Source organism: Cibotium barometz, chromosome 34 (assembly GCF_041138505.1).
Source record: "Cibotium barometz isolate CiBa-2024 chromosome 34, ASM4113850v1, whole genome shotgun sequence".
NCBI classification, from domain to species: domain Eukaryota; kingdom Viridiplantae; phylum Streptophyta; class Polypodiopsida; order Cyatheales; family Cibotiaceae; genus Cibotium; species Cibotium barometz.
The window spans coordinates 37,222,783-37,238,297 of NC_141079.1; the positions used below are offsets into that span (position 1 = coordinate 37,222,783).

At 40.9% G+C, this 15,515-nt stretch overlaps 1 protein-coding gene across 1 annotated transcript; it reads right to left on the reverse strand.

The window, feature by feature from the left end:
- Nucleotides 1–683: 683 nt before the first annotated feature.
- On the reverse strand, nt 684–1,723 carry LOC147618982 (uncharacterized). Its single transcript, XM_086774193.1, has 2 exons — nt 1,477–1,723; nt 684–1,403 (listed from the first exon to the last, which is right to left on the reverse strand). The coding sequence occupies exons 1-2, from the start codon at nt 1,640–1,642 to the stop codon at nt 856–858; spliced, it is 714 nt and encodes a 237-aa protein (XP_086630319.1). The 5' UTR covers nt 1,643–1,723; the 3' UTR covers nt 684–855.
- Between the last annotated feature and the right edge of the window lie 13,792 nt (nt 1,724–15,515).

Here is a 15,515-nt window from a genome sequence, read left to right on the forward strand (position 1 = left end):
TTTGTTGATTATATGTACATACCTCTTCTTTTAAATTTTTAATGGCTCCGTATATCCATCGTACCATTGTATCACTTTTGGTCTCATAGACCCGTGAGATCAATAGTAGACGTTAATCTCTCTCTCTCTCTCTCTCTCTCTCTCTCTCTCTCTCTCTCTCTTTTCATACCAAAATCACGTCATGTATTCTATATGTAGTAGAGGTGTGGCCGTGGGGATGTAGTATCTCACCACCCATGTGAAATGACATTATAAAGATCTCGAAATGCTTTCACTAGTTTCCTGGGCATCAAGAAATCTACCCCCTACTCCATCTATTCCTCGAGACAGGTACCACGCCTTTGAGATTCTTGGTATGGAGAGAGCCATGCAGTATCAAACCAAAGTCACCCAGATGCCATGAGACCAAGACTTGGACAGTTCTGTCTATCTCACTTATGGGATCTCAGTAGCATCCAAAAGAGGTGGGGCAACAGTTTGGGGGCGGGGCCGCGGGGGGGGGGGGGGGGGGTCGGGTCTGGGCGCCGCATGAGCAGAAAGAGAGGACCTTACATGAAATGTATCACAGCTTTTAGTTTAGAGGATATATGACAACAGGGGTAGATGGGCCAATCATAGTACACCTCAAAAATTAGCACGGCAGCTTTTAGTTTAGAGTGAGTATACGTGTATAACAACTAGGGTAAGTGTGTGAATACATATATTAGCCCTTAAATTTAGAGTGAATACATATGGTACACCTCATATGTGGAAGAAATCACCCAAAAAGTGCAATAATGGTAGACATCACCCCAATCCAACCAGCATAATACTATAAGCAAGTGCATAATTTGCCTTGTCTTGCAGATCAAAACTTTAAGTAGGGGTAAAACCGCTATTATCCTTGGGTATTCCCGATAGAAACCAAACCATAGCATGGCAAAACACAACAAGCTGCACACAAACCCATAATCCATGGATGCAGACCTTGTTGTAGAACAAAAGGACTGCCTCTTTCTGCTTCATGGTGTCACACACTAACTCTAGCCCCTCGATGTGTGTTTGGACGCCAGAGAGACTCGTCTTTGAGGCCCCCCGCAGCTTGGCTAGGACTTGCTGGTCTGAAACCAGATGTCGGTTTTGCTCTAGGAGGGATTGTTTGCCTTGCAGGGTGGCCATGACCGTCTCACTGAGTATACTGATGCATGTTTGGGCTTCAAGTTTCTCTGCATGCTCTTGCTCTAGCTGTCTTTGAAGCTCATCACACCTGTTTTGATGTCTTTGGAGCTCCTCACATAGACTGTCTCTCTCTTGCAAAAGCTTATCCAAAAGTGCAGGGCAAGAGGGCCCACAAGACTCTTCCAGCACTTGAAAAGCTTGCTTTGTTGGGATTACTTCATTCAAAGTCCTTAACCTTGACAATTCTGTAATTAAAAGAAAAGGCCCAAATTAAGAGAGACACACACACGCACGCGCACGCACGCACACAGATCTCACCTCGTGCATAGATATCTCTGCTGTTTTCAAGAGCCTGCAGAGCTCTGTCCACATTGATTTCAACCTTGCCCATGTTCGGCATTTCTGCAGAAGGAGCTGAGCGCCCATCTCGCCCATCTTTTTCACTGCCACAACTGTTGCCATCGCCGTTGCTCTGCGTTTCCATGCCTCTCTCCAGCTGCTGGTGGGCACATAGCGTATGCTGTAACCCACTAAAATGACCCTTTGGCAGGTTTCAAATCCCTCCCCCCCCAAAAAACAAAAAAAAAACAGAAAAAACAAAAAAAAACAGAAAAAAAAAAGTTTGTGTGTATATATGTCTTTGAAATTTTAAGAAAAGCATTCAAAATTAGACAAAACAACCCTTGAGAGACTTGATTAGACAAGGTTAAAAAATTCATTGAAGTGATACAAGGTAAAATGCATTGAAGTGTACTTTCAAGTTCTTATCACCTTTTGTATTCTCCACAGCTCAATCATGTTTGATCTCAACCATGATGTTTTGTTGATCTATTTCTGAGGGAACCTTTTAGTGACAAATTTTTTAGTGGAGAATTTGATAAGCACATTAGTTCCTACGTTTTCATGTAAAGAGGTACATGCTTGTGCTCATTTCATCCTATCAATTTGTATTATTGGTTCTTTTATCATTTGGACTCATTGCCCTATGTGTTTGATTGTTGAGTGTGTACTATTGATGCTTGCCCTTATGGCACATATGAGAATTGAGATTGTAGAAAGCTTGAGCTTAAGAGCCTTATCTTTATGTTATGCTTGTATAAAGAGCAACTGGCTTATTATAACATTATCGAGAGAATAAGCCCGTAGGACTTAGCGTTCTCAAAATTTGCATCTAAGGTCGTTTCGGGCTCCGTTTTTGCATTTCAAGTTCTGCACAGGTGTTTTCGTCATTTTCTGCAGAAATTTCGACAGTGCAGTTTTCTGCAAAACAGGCATACGTATTCTATTGTGGACTGTGCTACATAGCACGAGTTATTCTCTGTTCAGTCTTTGCTTCATTACAGGTAGCTTTTGCATCAGTTTCAGTCAGTGGCCATGGCTGATAACAACAATGATGTATTTCGCATGTTGTCTGCTAAACTGGATAGAGACAGCAACTACCCACTTTGGGCATACATGATGCAGCATGTTTTGGTTGCAAAAGGAGTGTGGAACATTGTGCAGGGTATGGATGTACGTCCAGGTTCTGTGGATGTAGGATCTGTTGAGGATGTTGCAGGTTCTAGCAGCTCTACTGTTGCTGCTGTTTTACCCACTGCTGAACAAGCTCGTTGGGATGGTAAAGATGCGCAGGCTCATGCCTTGATTGCACTTTCTGTCAAACGTAACATCACCCCACATATTCGTTCAACTAAAATAGCAAAACAGGCTTGGGATATTCTAGCTGGTCTGTATGCAGGTCGTAACGAGGCAAAAATCGCTTACCTGCGTAAAGAGCTAGAATTGAAGATTATGCAAGAAGATGATGACATGAATGTTTTTCTTGCTGAGATTAAAGATCTCAAAGAACAGTTGATTTCTACAGGTGAGATTATTCCTGATCATTCTCTTGTGCAGACTGTTCTTGATGCTTTACCTGAGACATATCAGACTTTTGCTTCCACATGGAGACTTCTTAATGAGGACAGACCTGATGCTGTCAAGTATGATACTTTAGTCAACAAACTCTTGCAAGAAGCGCAGTCCAGGCAAAAACAGGGCCAGGCAGCGTGCAGTTGATCAAGCATTTATTGCTGCCCAGCAGCAGAGAAGAAGTGGTAAGGCAGCCCCTTCCACTGTTTCTTCTCCTATTAGTAGGTCTGCAACTTCTTCTCCTTCCACAGGTAGCAACAATAAGTCTGAGAAGGCTCTTGATAAAGGCAAGAAAAAGACCAGGTGCAACTATTGTAAGGCAAATGATCATGTCATTAAGAATTGCCCTAAGCTAAAGGCTAAAGAGGCAAAGAAGAAAGAGTCAAATGCAGCCACAATAGCGGATGCTTCTACAAATGCAGATTCTGCAAATGTTGTGCAGGATACAGAATGGGCGTTTAGCATGTATTGCCAGTATGACCCATCTGTACATGATGCATGTTTGGCAGTTTCTGTTGACTCTCATGTATGGTATTTTGACAGCGGTGCTACAAAGCACATTACCTCGCATCATGATATGTTCACTTCTCTTGAGGCTGTCCCTAATGGGAATATTGTCACATGTGCCAATAATGCTTCTTACCCAGTGAAGGGCATTGGTAAAATTATGCTTACGGCTGCAAATGGCAGCGCTTTCACACTTTCAGATGCTTTGTATGTGCCAGGGATAAAGAAGAATCTATTGTCTGTCTCTGCGCTTGCTAGACTTGGATTTGTAGTCAAATTTGTGGATGACAGATGTACTGTTCATGATTTGACTTCTGGTGATGCGATTATTGCATCTGGCACCTTGTTTCGTGGGTTGTATAGGCTCAATTCTTATGACAAGAGTGTGGAAGATTCGGCAAATGCAGTTTATGATAATGCAGTTTATGATGAAAAGGCAGTTTCAGATGCAAAACTATGGCATGCTTGTTTTGGTCATCTGAACTTTGCTAGTTTGCTGCGTTTGCAGAAATTTGATATGGCTGCTTCATTACCCCCTCTTGAGGCACCATTGAAACATGTTTGTGAAGGCTGTATTTTGGGCAAAATGCAGCGTTCTGCGTTTCCAAAGGATGGTTCTGTGCGGGCCACTCGCAAATTGCAGCTTGTACATAGTGATGTATGTGGGCCTATGCAAACTCCGTCATTTGGTAAACACTTGTACTTCGTGACTTTCATTAATGATTACTCAAGGCATGCATGGGTATATCCACTAAAGGCAAAGTCCGAAGTGTTTTTATGCTTCAAACAGTTTATGCTTATGGTTGAAAATGTATCCAATTGTACTGTGGACACCCTCCGTTCTGATCGAGGGGGGGAGTACATGTCTAAAGAGTTTGATGCATTTCTGGCTAGTCGTGGGATAAAACACCAATGTACAGTGCCGTATACCCCTCAGCAAAATGGTGTTGCTGAGAGGAAGAACATGTCACTTATGGAGATGGCACGATGTATGGTCAAGAGCCAAGCTTTGCCACATGCGTTTTGGCTTGAGGCTGTCATGTGTGCTGCATATGTACTCAACAGGTGTCCCACTAAGGCCTTGCAGTCTATTACTCCATACGAAGCTTGGCATGGCAGGAAGCCTTCTATTGGTCACTTGCGTGTCTTTGGTTGCTTGGCCTATGCTTTAGTGCCTGTGCAACAACGCAGAAAATTGGATGATAAGGCTGTCAAATGCATTTTTGTCGGTTACAGTGCTGAGAGCAAGGGTTACAGATTGTATCATCCGCAGTCAAAGCGTATCTTGATTAGTCGAGATGTTTTTGTGGAAGATGCTGTGCAGCCTTTGTTATTATGTACCAAAGAGACAGGTGTGAGCTCAAGGGATGTATTTGATACATTGTTGCCTCTGTTTACAGGTGGGAATTCAAATGTAAGTCCTAATGAGGCAAATATTCAGCCTATGCAGATTTCAAACGACATCATAGATCAGCCTATTTCTGATGCAGATTTATAGGACGTAATTCATGAGGATAGGGCTGAAAATGAGCAGGCTAGAGGTATGCCTAAATGGCTGGTGCAAACCTTGCGTGATAGTAAGATTGATGCACCTATGACTAGTCGTACTCGTTCAGGTTTTCAGCATGCCTCTTATACATTAGATTGTTATGCTTTGGCTGTGTCTAGTATGTGTGAAGAGGAAGAACCTCTTTCATTTGATGAGGCACAAAAATCAGAAAATTGGTTGGCTGCAATGCAAAGTGAATATGATGCTATAATGAAGAATGGTACATGGTCTTTGTGTGATTTGCCTATTGGTAAAAAGGCCATTGGATGTAAGTGGGTTTTTAAGTTGAAACGAAAGCCAGATGGCAGTGTTGATCGCTATAAGGCTAGACTTGTTGCAAAGGGTTATGCTCAAGAAAAGGGCATTGATTTTGATGAGACCTTTGCTCCCACTTGTCGTATGACTACCATTCGTAGCATTTGTGCATTGGCAGCTCATAATGGTTGGAATGTACATCAGCTGGACATAAAGACTGCGTTTTTGAATGGAGATTTGCATGAGGAGGTGTATGTATCGCAGCCTCGTGGTTTTGTTCAAAGAGGGCAGAAAAACAAAGTGTGCAGGTTGAAAAAGGCTTTATATGGTTTAAAGCAAGCTCCACGAGCTTGGTATGAAAAGATACATGCATATTTGACTGCACATGGTTTTCAGAATAGTCCAACAGAAAGCACTTTGTATGTTAAACATGTGGATGATGTACATCTAATCATTGCTCTCTATGTCGATGACATGCTGCTCACAGGACCAACTGAGAGTCATATTGCTGATTTTAAGGCTGATTTGAATGCCTCTTGAGATGTCAGATTTGGGGCATTTGCATCATTATTTGGGGATACAATTTAAGTAGTGTGATGGAGGTATTGCTTTGTGTCAAACAAAGTATATTGAGACATTGTTGCGGAGATTTGGCCTTGAAGACTGCAAGCCTATTGCTACTCCAATGGAGACAGGTTTGAAGTTGAGTCTTCATGATGCTGGAGATCACTTTGATGTCACACTCTATCAGACAGCTGTTGGTTGCCTCATTTATGTATGCATTACGAGGCCGGACATTCAGTTTGCAGTCTCACAGGTGAGCAGGTTTATGCATAGCCCAGGGTCTCAGCATTGGAAGGCAGTTAAACGCATCTTTCGCTACTTGAGTGGCACCATACATCTTGGGTTGTTTTATCCCTAGGGGGGATCGTTGCCGCCAGATTTACATGCTTTTTCGGACTCAGATTGGGCTGGTTGCTATGACACAAGAGTGTCCACAAGTGGTTTTTGTTTCATGCTCGGTAGCTCATGCATATCTTGGTTGAGCAAGAAGCAACCTACTGTGGCCACTTCTAGTTGTAAAGCTGAGTACAGGGCAGCTTTCACAGCTACGGTTGAGTGTGTGTGGCTCAGACGGCTTATGGCTGACTTGGGTGTTGGACAGGAGTCTGCCACCTCTATCTTCACTGATAGTCAGAGCGCATTGGCAGTTGCGAGAAACCCAGTTTTTCATGCTCGCACAAAGCACATTGGGGTGCATTATCACTATGTCAGGGAGAGACTCTCAGCAGGAGAGATCAGCTTGGAGAGACTCTCAGCAGGAGAGATCAGCTTGGCCTAGGTGCCAACACAGGACAACCTCGCCGATCTTTTCACAAAGGCGCTTCCTCGTGAGAAGTTCGAAGCTTTCCGCAAAGCTTTGGGCTTGCTCCCCTTTGTGGATTGATCTACTTCGGGCATGGCACTCCCCTATACATGAGTGCCAGCTCTCGTTCACACCATCACTCCCAGGGGGGATTTGTTGTCATATATAGGCAATGATGTGTGTGAACACACTTAGGACTGCCGGGGCACTTTTTCCCTCTTTAGGAGGTTTTTTTCCCCGGCTTGTATATACGCCCATCCTTCTAGGGCTAACTTATCTTTATACATTGACACAATCTAATACATTGTGTGTTGTGTGCATTCTTGCTTCTTCTTCTCCAAGCTTTGTGTGCTTTCCTGCAACCCTAATTCCAACAAATGGCACTTTACCAACATGCGCAGTATCATCACCTATTTCTACTACATAACCTGGTTTTTCCATTTTTTGCATATCTCTAAACCACTCAGCATGACTGATCATGTGGTTAGAGGTGCCAAAATCCATATACTATATATCTTGAGATCATGACACATCCCCTCTTATGGAACTAAGCATGTGTTGTATCACAAACTGCTACTCACTTCTATCATCACCTCTATGTTTGTTAGATAATGCATAGTTGCCTTGCTGCAACTTCCCACTTTTAATGTCATTCTCCTTTTTATAGCAGACAGTCGTTTGCCGTGTGTCTTGGTTTGCCACAATAATAGCACTCTATGCTATTTGCATTTTGATTTCTTTGCCAACCACCTCGGCCTCTTTGGCTCCCCCTGCCTCTAGACTGGTCTCTTTGGCTCCCCCTGCCTCTAGACTGGCCTCTTCCACCTGTGTATGATTGCTGCTGTGAATCATTGGACCGTTGTTGTCCAGAATTCTGATTTCCTTGTCGGCCACCACCTTGGCCTCGACCACGGCCTCTACCTCTGCCTCTACCTGAATTAGAGTAGAAGGCCTGTTCCGATGTGTTCTTGCTTTGTGAAGAAGAATCCTCACCTAAAGCCCTTTCTTCTATGATCAGCATAGATATCAAGTCTCGAAAGTTAGGAATATTCTCCCTAGCTGCAATGGAGGTCTTAAATGGCTTGTACTCTTTGCCAAGCCCATTTAGACAGACACTTACCAAATCATCATCCTCCACTGATACATTGATAGACCCAAGGGATTCAACAATGCCCTTGATCTTTAAGGCATATTCATTGATGGACATGCTTTTCTTTTCCACAGTATATAACTCTTTCTTTAACTGCAACTTCCTTGCCTTTGTGTTAGTCTGGAACATCTGAACCAGATTCTACCATGAAATTGCTAGAGTGTTTGCATCCTGTATGTGTCCTATCATAGTGTCTGTGACACTAATTGAAAGCCGGTACATGACTTTTCTTGCACCTTGATTCCAATCCTTGAATGCCTTTATATTTGTAGGAGTGGCATTCTCCTCAGATAACTCTGGAGGCTCCTCATTATCTCCTCCCAAAATCCTTCACCCATTAGAAAATTGGTCATTCTGAACTTCCAGGCATGGAAGTTATTCTTATCCAGCTTCTCACTAACAATCTGATTAATTTCGTCAGACATGTTTTCTTGCAGCAATCAAATAACCTACAAACAGATAACTTCTATATGCAACCTGTAATACAGCAGTATCTCCTGTAATTGCTACAGCAGCCATACTTCAGCATAGCCTGTGTATCACCAAATATGACCAGAGTACATGTACATACACCCAGTATCAATAAAACATGTGCAAACCCCGTCTCCAATAGGACAGTACACCTGCGCTGTAGCTCTGCTCCCCCGCGAGCGAAGACAGCTCCTCAATTGGAGATGTATAGCTCCCAGAGCTACTGAGGGGGTGTTGTACCTAAACCAAGAAGGGGAAAGAGATGATGGTTGCTCTTACCCATGTAGTACCGCTTCCTTCCTTGCTTGTTCTTGCCTCTTGCTTGCCTCCTTAGCTCTCACACGAACCAGGCTCTGATACCAAAAAGAGAATGTGGGGGAGAGGAAGAGGTTCAAACTCTAGCAAAGCAAACACAAACACACAAGAGAGAGCAAGACACGAGAGAGATGGATAGCTGAATTTTCTTCTATCTTCTTCTTCTCTACTCAACCAACATAACATAAAGATAAGAGTACACACTATATGGGTTACTACAACGTACAAGGGTCGGTCCATAATGTGAACCCGACTAAATGAGCTAGCGCTATAACTATGCCAGTCTCTAGTAATCCAAAATGGCTGTCACACAGTCTATCATCCCACTGGCTGCATATCACCCGTAATCTCACCAACCATGCCAGTGGTGTAGATGTGGAAGCTATCACCCAGGCAGGTCATCAATGTCTGCCGTAACACTAGTTGAGTTCGATATCTCAATAATCTGTTCAATAGCCATTGTGAATATTGAACCTTTCAACCAAGGGTAGGAAGGAGAGCTCAAACACACCATATGCAGGGCAACCAAGTCATAGCTCCAATCCCATACGCACCTTAAAGGTAGCATGTAGAAGCCTTATACGTAGCTTCAAGGTGGCCTGTAGTAGCAACCTTAAACGCAACTAGAAGGAGGTAGTCCTATGGGGTAGCCAAGTGTAGGTACATTTTTAAAGGTAAAATCCTAAGTTTCAGCAGCCATGTCTCATTTTATAAGGCAACCCAAAACAACATTTATGCAAAAACACACATCAACTCAAGAGATGACCCCCTTTTGTGCTCAATGTTATAATAGAGAGAGAGAGAGAGAGAGAGAGAGAGAGATGTTATATCAAATAATAGAGAGAGAGAGATTACACAACCCCAATGATGCTTGCTCAATGTTATAAGAACCACCCAAGTGCATGCTTTTATAGGCATCAAGTCTTATCTTTTAACCAAAACTAAATAAGGGTTGTTCACACCCAATGAGGATGGTCACACCAACTAACTCTAAAATACCCAACAAACCCCCTTCAGAGTGATGGAGGTGATGCTTGGCAAACCTTTATTATGTTGAAATATACAAGTGATAGGGTGTGTGCAGGAACAAGCCCTTAGCAAGAGGCTATAAAAGAGAATCTGTAAATGTGAGAGAACCTGTGAAAAGGTGAGAAGAATCTACTAGGAGAGAATAAAGGGTAGCATGAAGAGATTTAGGAGGTGTGGAGATATTCTGGGAGAGGTGGAGAGAATCAAGCAAAAGAGGTGGAGTGAATCAAGGAAAAATTAGTGGGATTAGATACTTGGATGTAAACTCTATAAATTGAGGCATTGGCCTAATGAGAATTTGCTGGTTTTTGATTATCCATGCCTACACTAAGCTATCAGTTAATTTCTCACTAATCACATCTTAAATATCGTCTAATCTCTTTGTTAATGATATTGATTCTAGCATTTGATCCACCATAGCTCATCACATTGCTGTAATTTTAACATGGTATCAGAGCCTAGCCTAGAATCCATCAATTTGTGAGCCCATTATCTTGCTAATCACCTAGCTAATTAGGATTAGTAAAAAATTAATATTTTCACCTCTTTTTCAACTAACCTCTGCACACCCAACCAGTGGGGAGGGGCTTGATCTCCCTCCAAGAGAAACAATAGGGGAAATGCTTCTAGCCCAACTCCCCACGATTCAGCTCATCAAGAAATTTCTCCAAACCGCCAAGCGTAGCTGCCGTTTTTCGCTGATTTGCAAGCACCTTTTTTTTAAGGAAAAATGTCATCTCTTCTTCTCCAGTTGCAATGGGTCTAATTCCTCTTAGTCCCAGGGGTTTTCAAGCATGCTCTATAAGCTGGTGAAGTCAGAATTTGATTTCATCAAGTCTACATTGAGATCCAAGCTCTTCATCAAATCTGCAGAGCAGGTGACTTTGGTAAAACAGAGATTAAACATTCAATGTTTGGTCAAATCTTGTGTTTCAAGAATAGGGCTGGTTCCTTGGAAAAATTAAGTGGCGCACAAGGTTCCTTTGTTATTTAGCACACAGAGCATGTCCATTGTATGTGCTTATAAAAAAGGATGCTCAATACATATGGAATGATAAATGTGAGCAAGCATTTTGGCATCTTAAAGTGCACTAACATAAGAAGGTAAAGGAGGTTGGTTCCATCGAATTTATTATGCAAGATGGATGCAAAAGGAATTATTCCACGATAGGAAGAGCCCTAGTTGTGAATAAATTCAAGCATTACCCCTTGGGTACTCATTTTATATTCCATGCTGATCATCAAGAATTGGTTTATCCAACGTGTTAGGGAAGCTAGCTAGATGGATTCTCTCATTTTACAAGAGTTTCTTTTTACCATACAACATAGGCCTGGAAGTGAACATGCAAGTTACATACTTTTTATCTCGAATAGATTTCGAAGAACCACTGGATGGTGTACCAGATCAATTTCCAGATGGTGTTAGGGAAGCTAGCTAGATGGATGCTCTTATTACAAGAGTGTCATTTCACCATGCAACATATGTTGGATAAATGTAATCCCAACTCCTTAGTCCAATTTAATGTGTGGTGGCTAGGCTAGTGGTTAGTGGTTGGTGTGTGTAAAGCCTACAAATGGTTGGTGCATATGGTTCATGCAACTCATGCAACTAAAAATAGGGTAGAGGGGTCTCTAAATAAGGTACAAGTCATGATCAAGTGATTATGTAAGTTTGGTTCATGCGCCTAATCATAATTAGAGTCTTTTTGTGTTAACCTCAAAGCAATTTCTGCATATACTAGTTTTTGTCCCTCATGTTCATGATGTTTTGTACAAGCTTTGATCCACCTTGAGTATGTTTTGATCAATATTCATAGTTGAATTATCATATCCAACAACATAGGCCTGGAAGTGAACATGTAGTTGTAGGCATTTTATCCCGAATAGATTCCGAAGAACCACCAGATGTGTACTAGATCATTTTTTAGTTGTAAAAAATGGGAATCGATCCAAAACTTAAGACGATGTGTTCTAGATCATGATAAGGTTGCAATATTCATAGAACTTTCATAGTGGTAGGTCAGCTATACAAAATGGGAATCGACCAAAACTTAAGATGATGTGTTCTAGATCATGATAATTTTGTAGTATTTATAGAAGCACATCAAGGTATGAGTGGAGACACTTCTTTGGAGAATTACAAGTCAAAAGATATTCCAAGCATGTTTATGGACCATAGTGTTAAAAGATGTCTAAAAGTTTGAAAAAGCCTATGATTTCTGCTAGCGGGTTAGGTCAGTCAAATGTTGTGATGGATAGAATGCCACATAATTCAATATTGCTGAAGTATTCCTCCATAAATGGTGTTTGGATTTTATGGGTCCTTTTAAACCTCTAAATCAAATAACCAACAATAAAAACATTTTTGTGGCTACTAATTACTATACAAAGTGGGTTTAAGCTAAATCTTTTAGAGATAATAAGGCTACCTCAGTAGTAGCAAAATTTTTGTATGAGATGATGATGACCAAATTTGGTTGTCCAATTGAATTGTTCAGTGATCAAGGCGGGCACTTTTTAAATGATATCATCTAGAGTCTTATGAAATATCACATGATAATTCATAAAAAATCTACATTTTATTATATGTAGGAAAATGGACAAGTTGAATCGATAAACCAAGTATTGTAGAAAATCTTGAAAAAGATTGTTAAATCAAAACTGGATAGACTGCAATCAAAAGTTATATTCAACACTATGGGCATTCCAGACAGCCAATAGGTCACACTTTGTATGGTTTGAAAGCACTAGTGTTGATGGAATTCATTATTCAAAATTTTCAAGTGGCGATGATTTCCATACTTTCTGCAGATGAATTGGTCACACATTGTCTAGAGTAGTTTTGATAGTAATGTTGGGAGAGAAGAATAGTTGGATTGCTGATGTCGTCCAAAGGCATACAGATGCTCTTTGTGAATCGCAGTGCAAAGTCCATGATTTTTTATGTGGGTGATCTAGTTTTACTATTTAACTTAAGAATAGGTTTGCATCTAGGTAAGCTCAAGCTGAGGTGAATCGGACCTTACTGAATTTCCACAAAATTTGGTTTGGCACATTTGAGCACATTCAAGTTGACATCATTGGATGGTGTGAAATTACCAAAACCAGTAAATGAATTCAGATAGAAACCCTATTTTGGTAAAGTCCTAGAGTTAACATCAGTGTATACTATTTCTATTACACCCTTGCATGATAATGGTATGAATCCACATCGTGGTGTGCATGCATCATGTATGAATCCATGTGGTGTATACTATTTCTATTACACCCTTGCATGAAAATGGTATGAATCCATGTGGTGTGCAATATCCCTCATACATAATATTTCATCATGGGATGGGATTTTCTTTGATTATTTTAGTTGCCCTATCATCTCGATATGTAATCATGAACTAGCATGTTTTCTTAGTGTCAGGAGAATTCACGTGAACTCATTTTGTATTCTCTTCACATTCTTACTTGTTGATTCACCCTTCTCATAGCCTTCATCACTCTCAAGCTTTCTCAACAACCATGGTGGAGTCTAAAAAACTCACAGCAGTTCTGTAACGTACTCATATGTACGTATTTTTGGGTCCAATTGACTTGGTGATTTTTAGCATTTGTATTTAATGTTTATAAGTGGGAAATACTTATAGGACATAAAGATTAATTTTGGTCACAAATTGAGTGATTTTAGAGATGCCGATTTTGATTAATTTTGGGGTTTTTATGCCTATTGTGTGCTGTCATTTGTAAAAGTGATTTCTATACAATACTTAACCATGGTAGATAATGTATAAAAGGGTCACAATGGGTAGTTTTGACTAATTGAAATTTCCAATTCAACTAGAATCCTAGGGATCTTTTCAGTAAGATATAATGGAAGTTCTAGCTTCTCCAAGGTCTCTTCCTCCTGTAATAGCAATTGTATAATGCCTGCAAGAGTGTTCAAGGTGACTATTTGCATGGATGCATCTATTGAATACAACGATTTATCTATCCAAGTTCCACCAAGGATGACATCATACTCAAGGAAATCTAGGTTAACATGGAATGTAAATTCCACATCTCCACCGATTGTTTGAGTATCATAGCTAAAGTAACCTGGAACTTTAATGCTTTGTTCGTTGGCTCCTCTTGCAAGACCATTGTTTGTAGGGATAAGTTTAGGTTGTCCCAATGATACCCAAGTGTCTACTGTCATGATGTTATGACTAGCTTAAGGGCTAATCACTGCGTATTTGCGCTTAGTATCATTGCCTTTAGGGAAATCCAACCATATCATGATAGAATCTTCCAAAGGAACCATGGATGTTTTAGTTTTTGTTTCAGCTTCTTCATATCCCATCTCTGTTTCATATTCCCATTCACTTTCATCCTCTTTTTGGCTCTCAGCTTTTTCAAGAGTACCCAATGTGTACACCAGCACACTTGGTCCTCTAACAATTCTAAATGAGGTCTATTTGGAAACTTGCGAATCCTCACAGTCTTGTTCTATGGAGCTCTTTATATCTTGGTATAACTCATGTTAAGCCCTTAAAGGTACAAGTGCTGATGTTATGTTGGCTTCACCAATGAGAGAAGAGCATTCCTCCAAATGAGGTTTTGAGAGACTGCTTTAATTTTATAAGGGAATTATCAAATTCCTCACGTGCTTTCTCAACCGTATACTTCGTACAATCTGTCTCAAATGACTCTTCTATAGAGAGTATGTCTTCCTCTTGAAAGGGGAAGCGGTACTCCTTTGGGCTTTGTATTTTGGTTGCTTTTTTAAGATTGACATTATGAGGCCCAATCACAACCGGTGATCTTGTAAGACATTCAACCAAGCTAAGCATGCTCTCCTAAGCTTGCTTTTTGCGTTCTACATATGTCATATGATCATGATTCTCAATTTGGGGTGGTTGGGTGAGTTCTAGTTTCTTGATTGGTCTATGAGGTGCACTGAGTGAAGAGTTAGAACTTGTTTCATTCTCACTTAGTGATGTACTAGAACTTGTTTCATTTTCTGACTTTCTTTGGATCATCAGTTTTTCATTATGTTTGTCCATGCGACGAGATCAAATTTTCTTTTGGGCTTTTGTACCCTGTGTCGCACATATGGGTTTTGTGGTTTGTGTGGTGGCCTTTGATGTGGATGCTTCTGCATCATGTGTAGCTTTTGCCTCTTTTGGGTTTATGTTCCCCTTTTAGGTTTATGTCCTCTACAGGCTCCTTTTCCTAGTCCTTTACTTCAACCTTGGTTTCGATAGTTTGTTATCCCTTGTTTTTCTTGGGTTTAGAAGGTTTTGTTTTCTGTGTTGAGTTCTGCTTTAAAGCATGTTCTTCTACCCATGATGAGGTATTATCTTTTACATCCTTTTTGACCATTTCTCATGCCTTGGCTTGTAAGCGTGTAAGCACATTCAAGGGCACCATGGATAATTGCCCATTTTGTACACTTAAGATGTTTAGAGTTGTATTTTGTGAGACAAGTTGCATTGAACCAACTTCTCTTGGGCAATCTTGGAACATGTGACTATGGGCATGGAAGTATTCCAAACTGTGTAGTCTGCCATTTTGTGTGGTCCACGATAATAAAAACACTGAAGTGTTCGATTAACTGCTTCCTAAAAAGTTTCTACCCTTTGGACTATTTCTGTTTGGTGCATGAGAGATGGAGGTTTTGAGTCAATGGTGGATGAAGTGGGAACCTTTTTAGTATCATGATCAAAGGTTTTACAATATATGCAGTATAGAAAAACAGGTGCCTTGTATGCACAATGGGAATTGGGATGGTCATAGTGATTGCACTTAACACAAGGCATTCCGTTCCTCACTTG

Bases quoted from the DNA above. Each gene is read 5' to 3' on its own strand.
- LOC147618982 (XM_086774193.1), bottom strand. From the start codon at position 1,642: ATGGAAACGCAGAGCAACGGCGATGGCAACAGTTGTGGCAGTGAAAAA. The intron at 1,404-1,476 runs GTGAGATCTGTG...TTTTAATTACAG, and splicing joins CAGAGATATCTATGCACGAG to AATTGTCAAGGTTAAGGACT.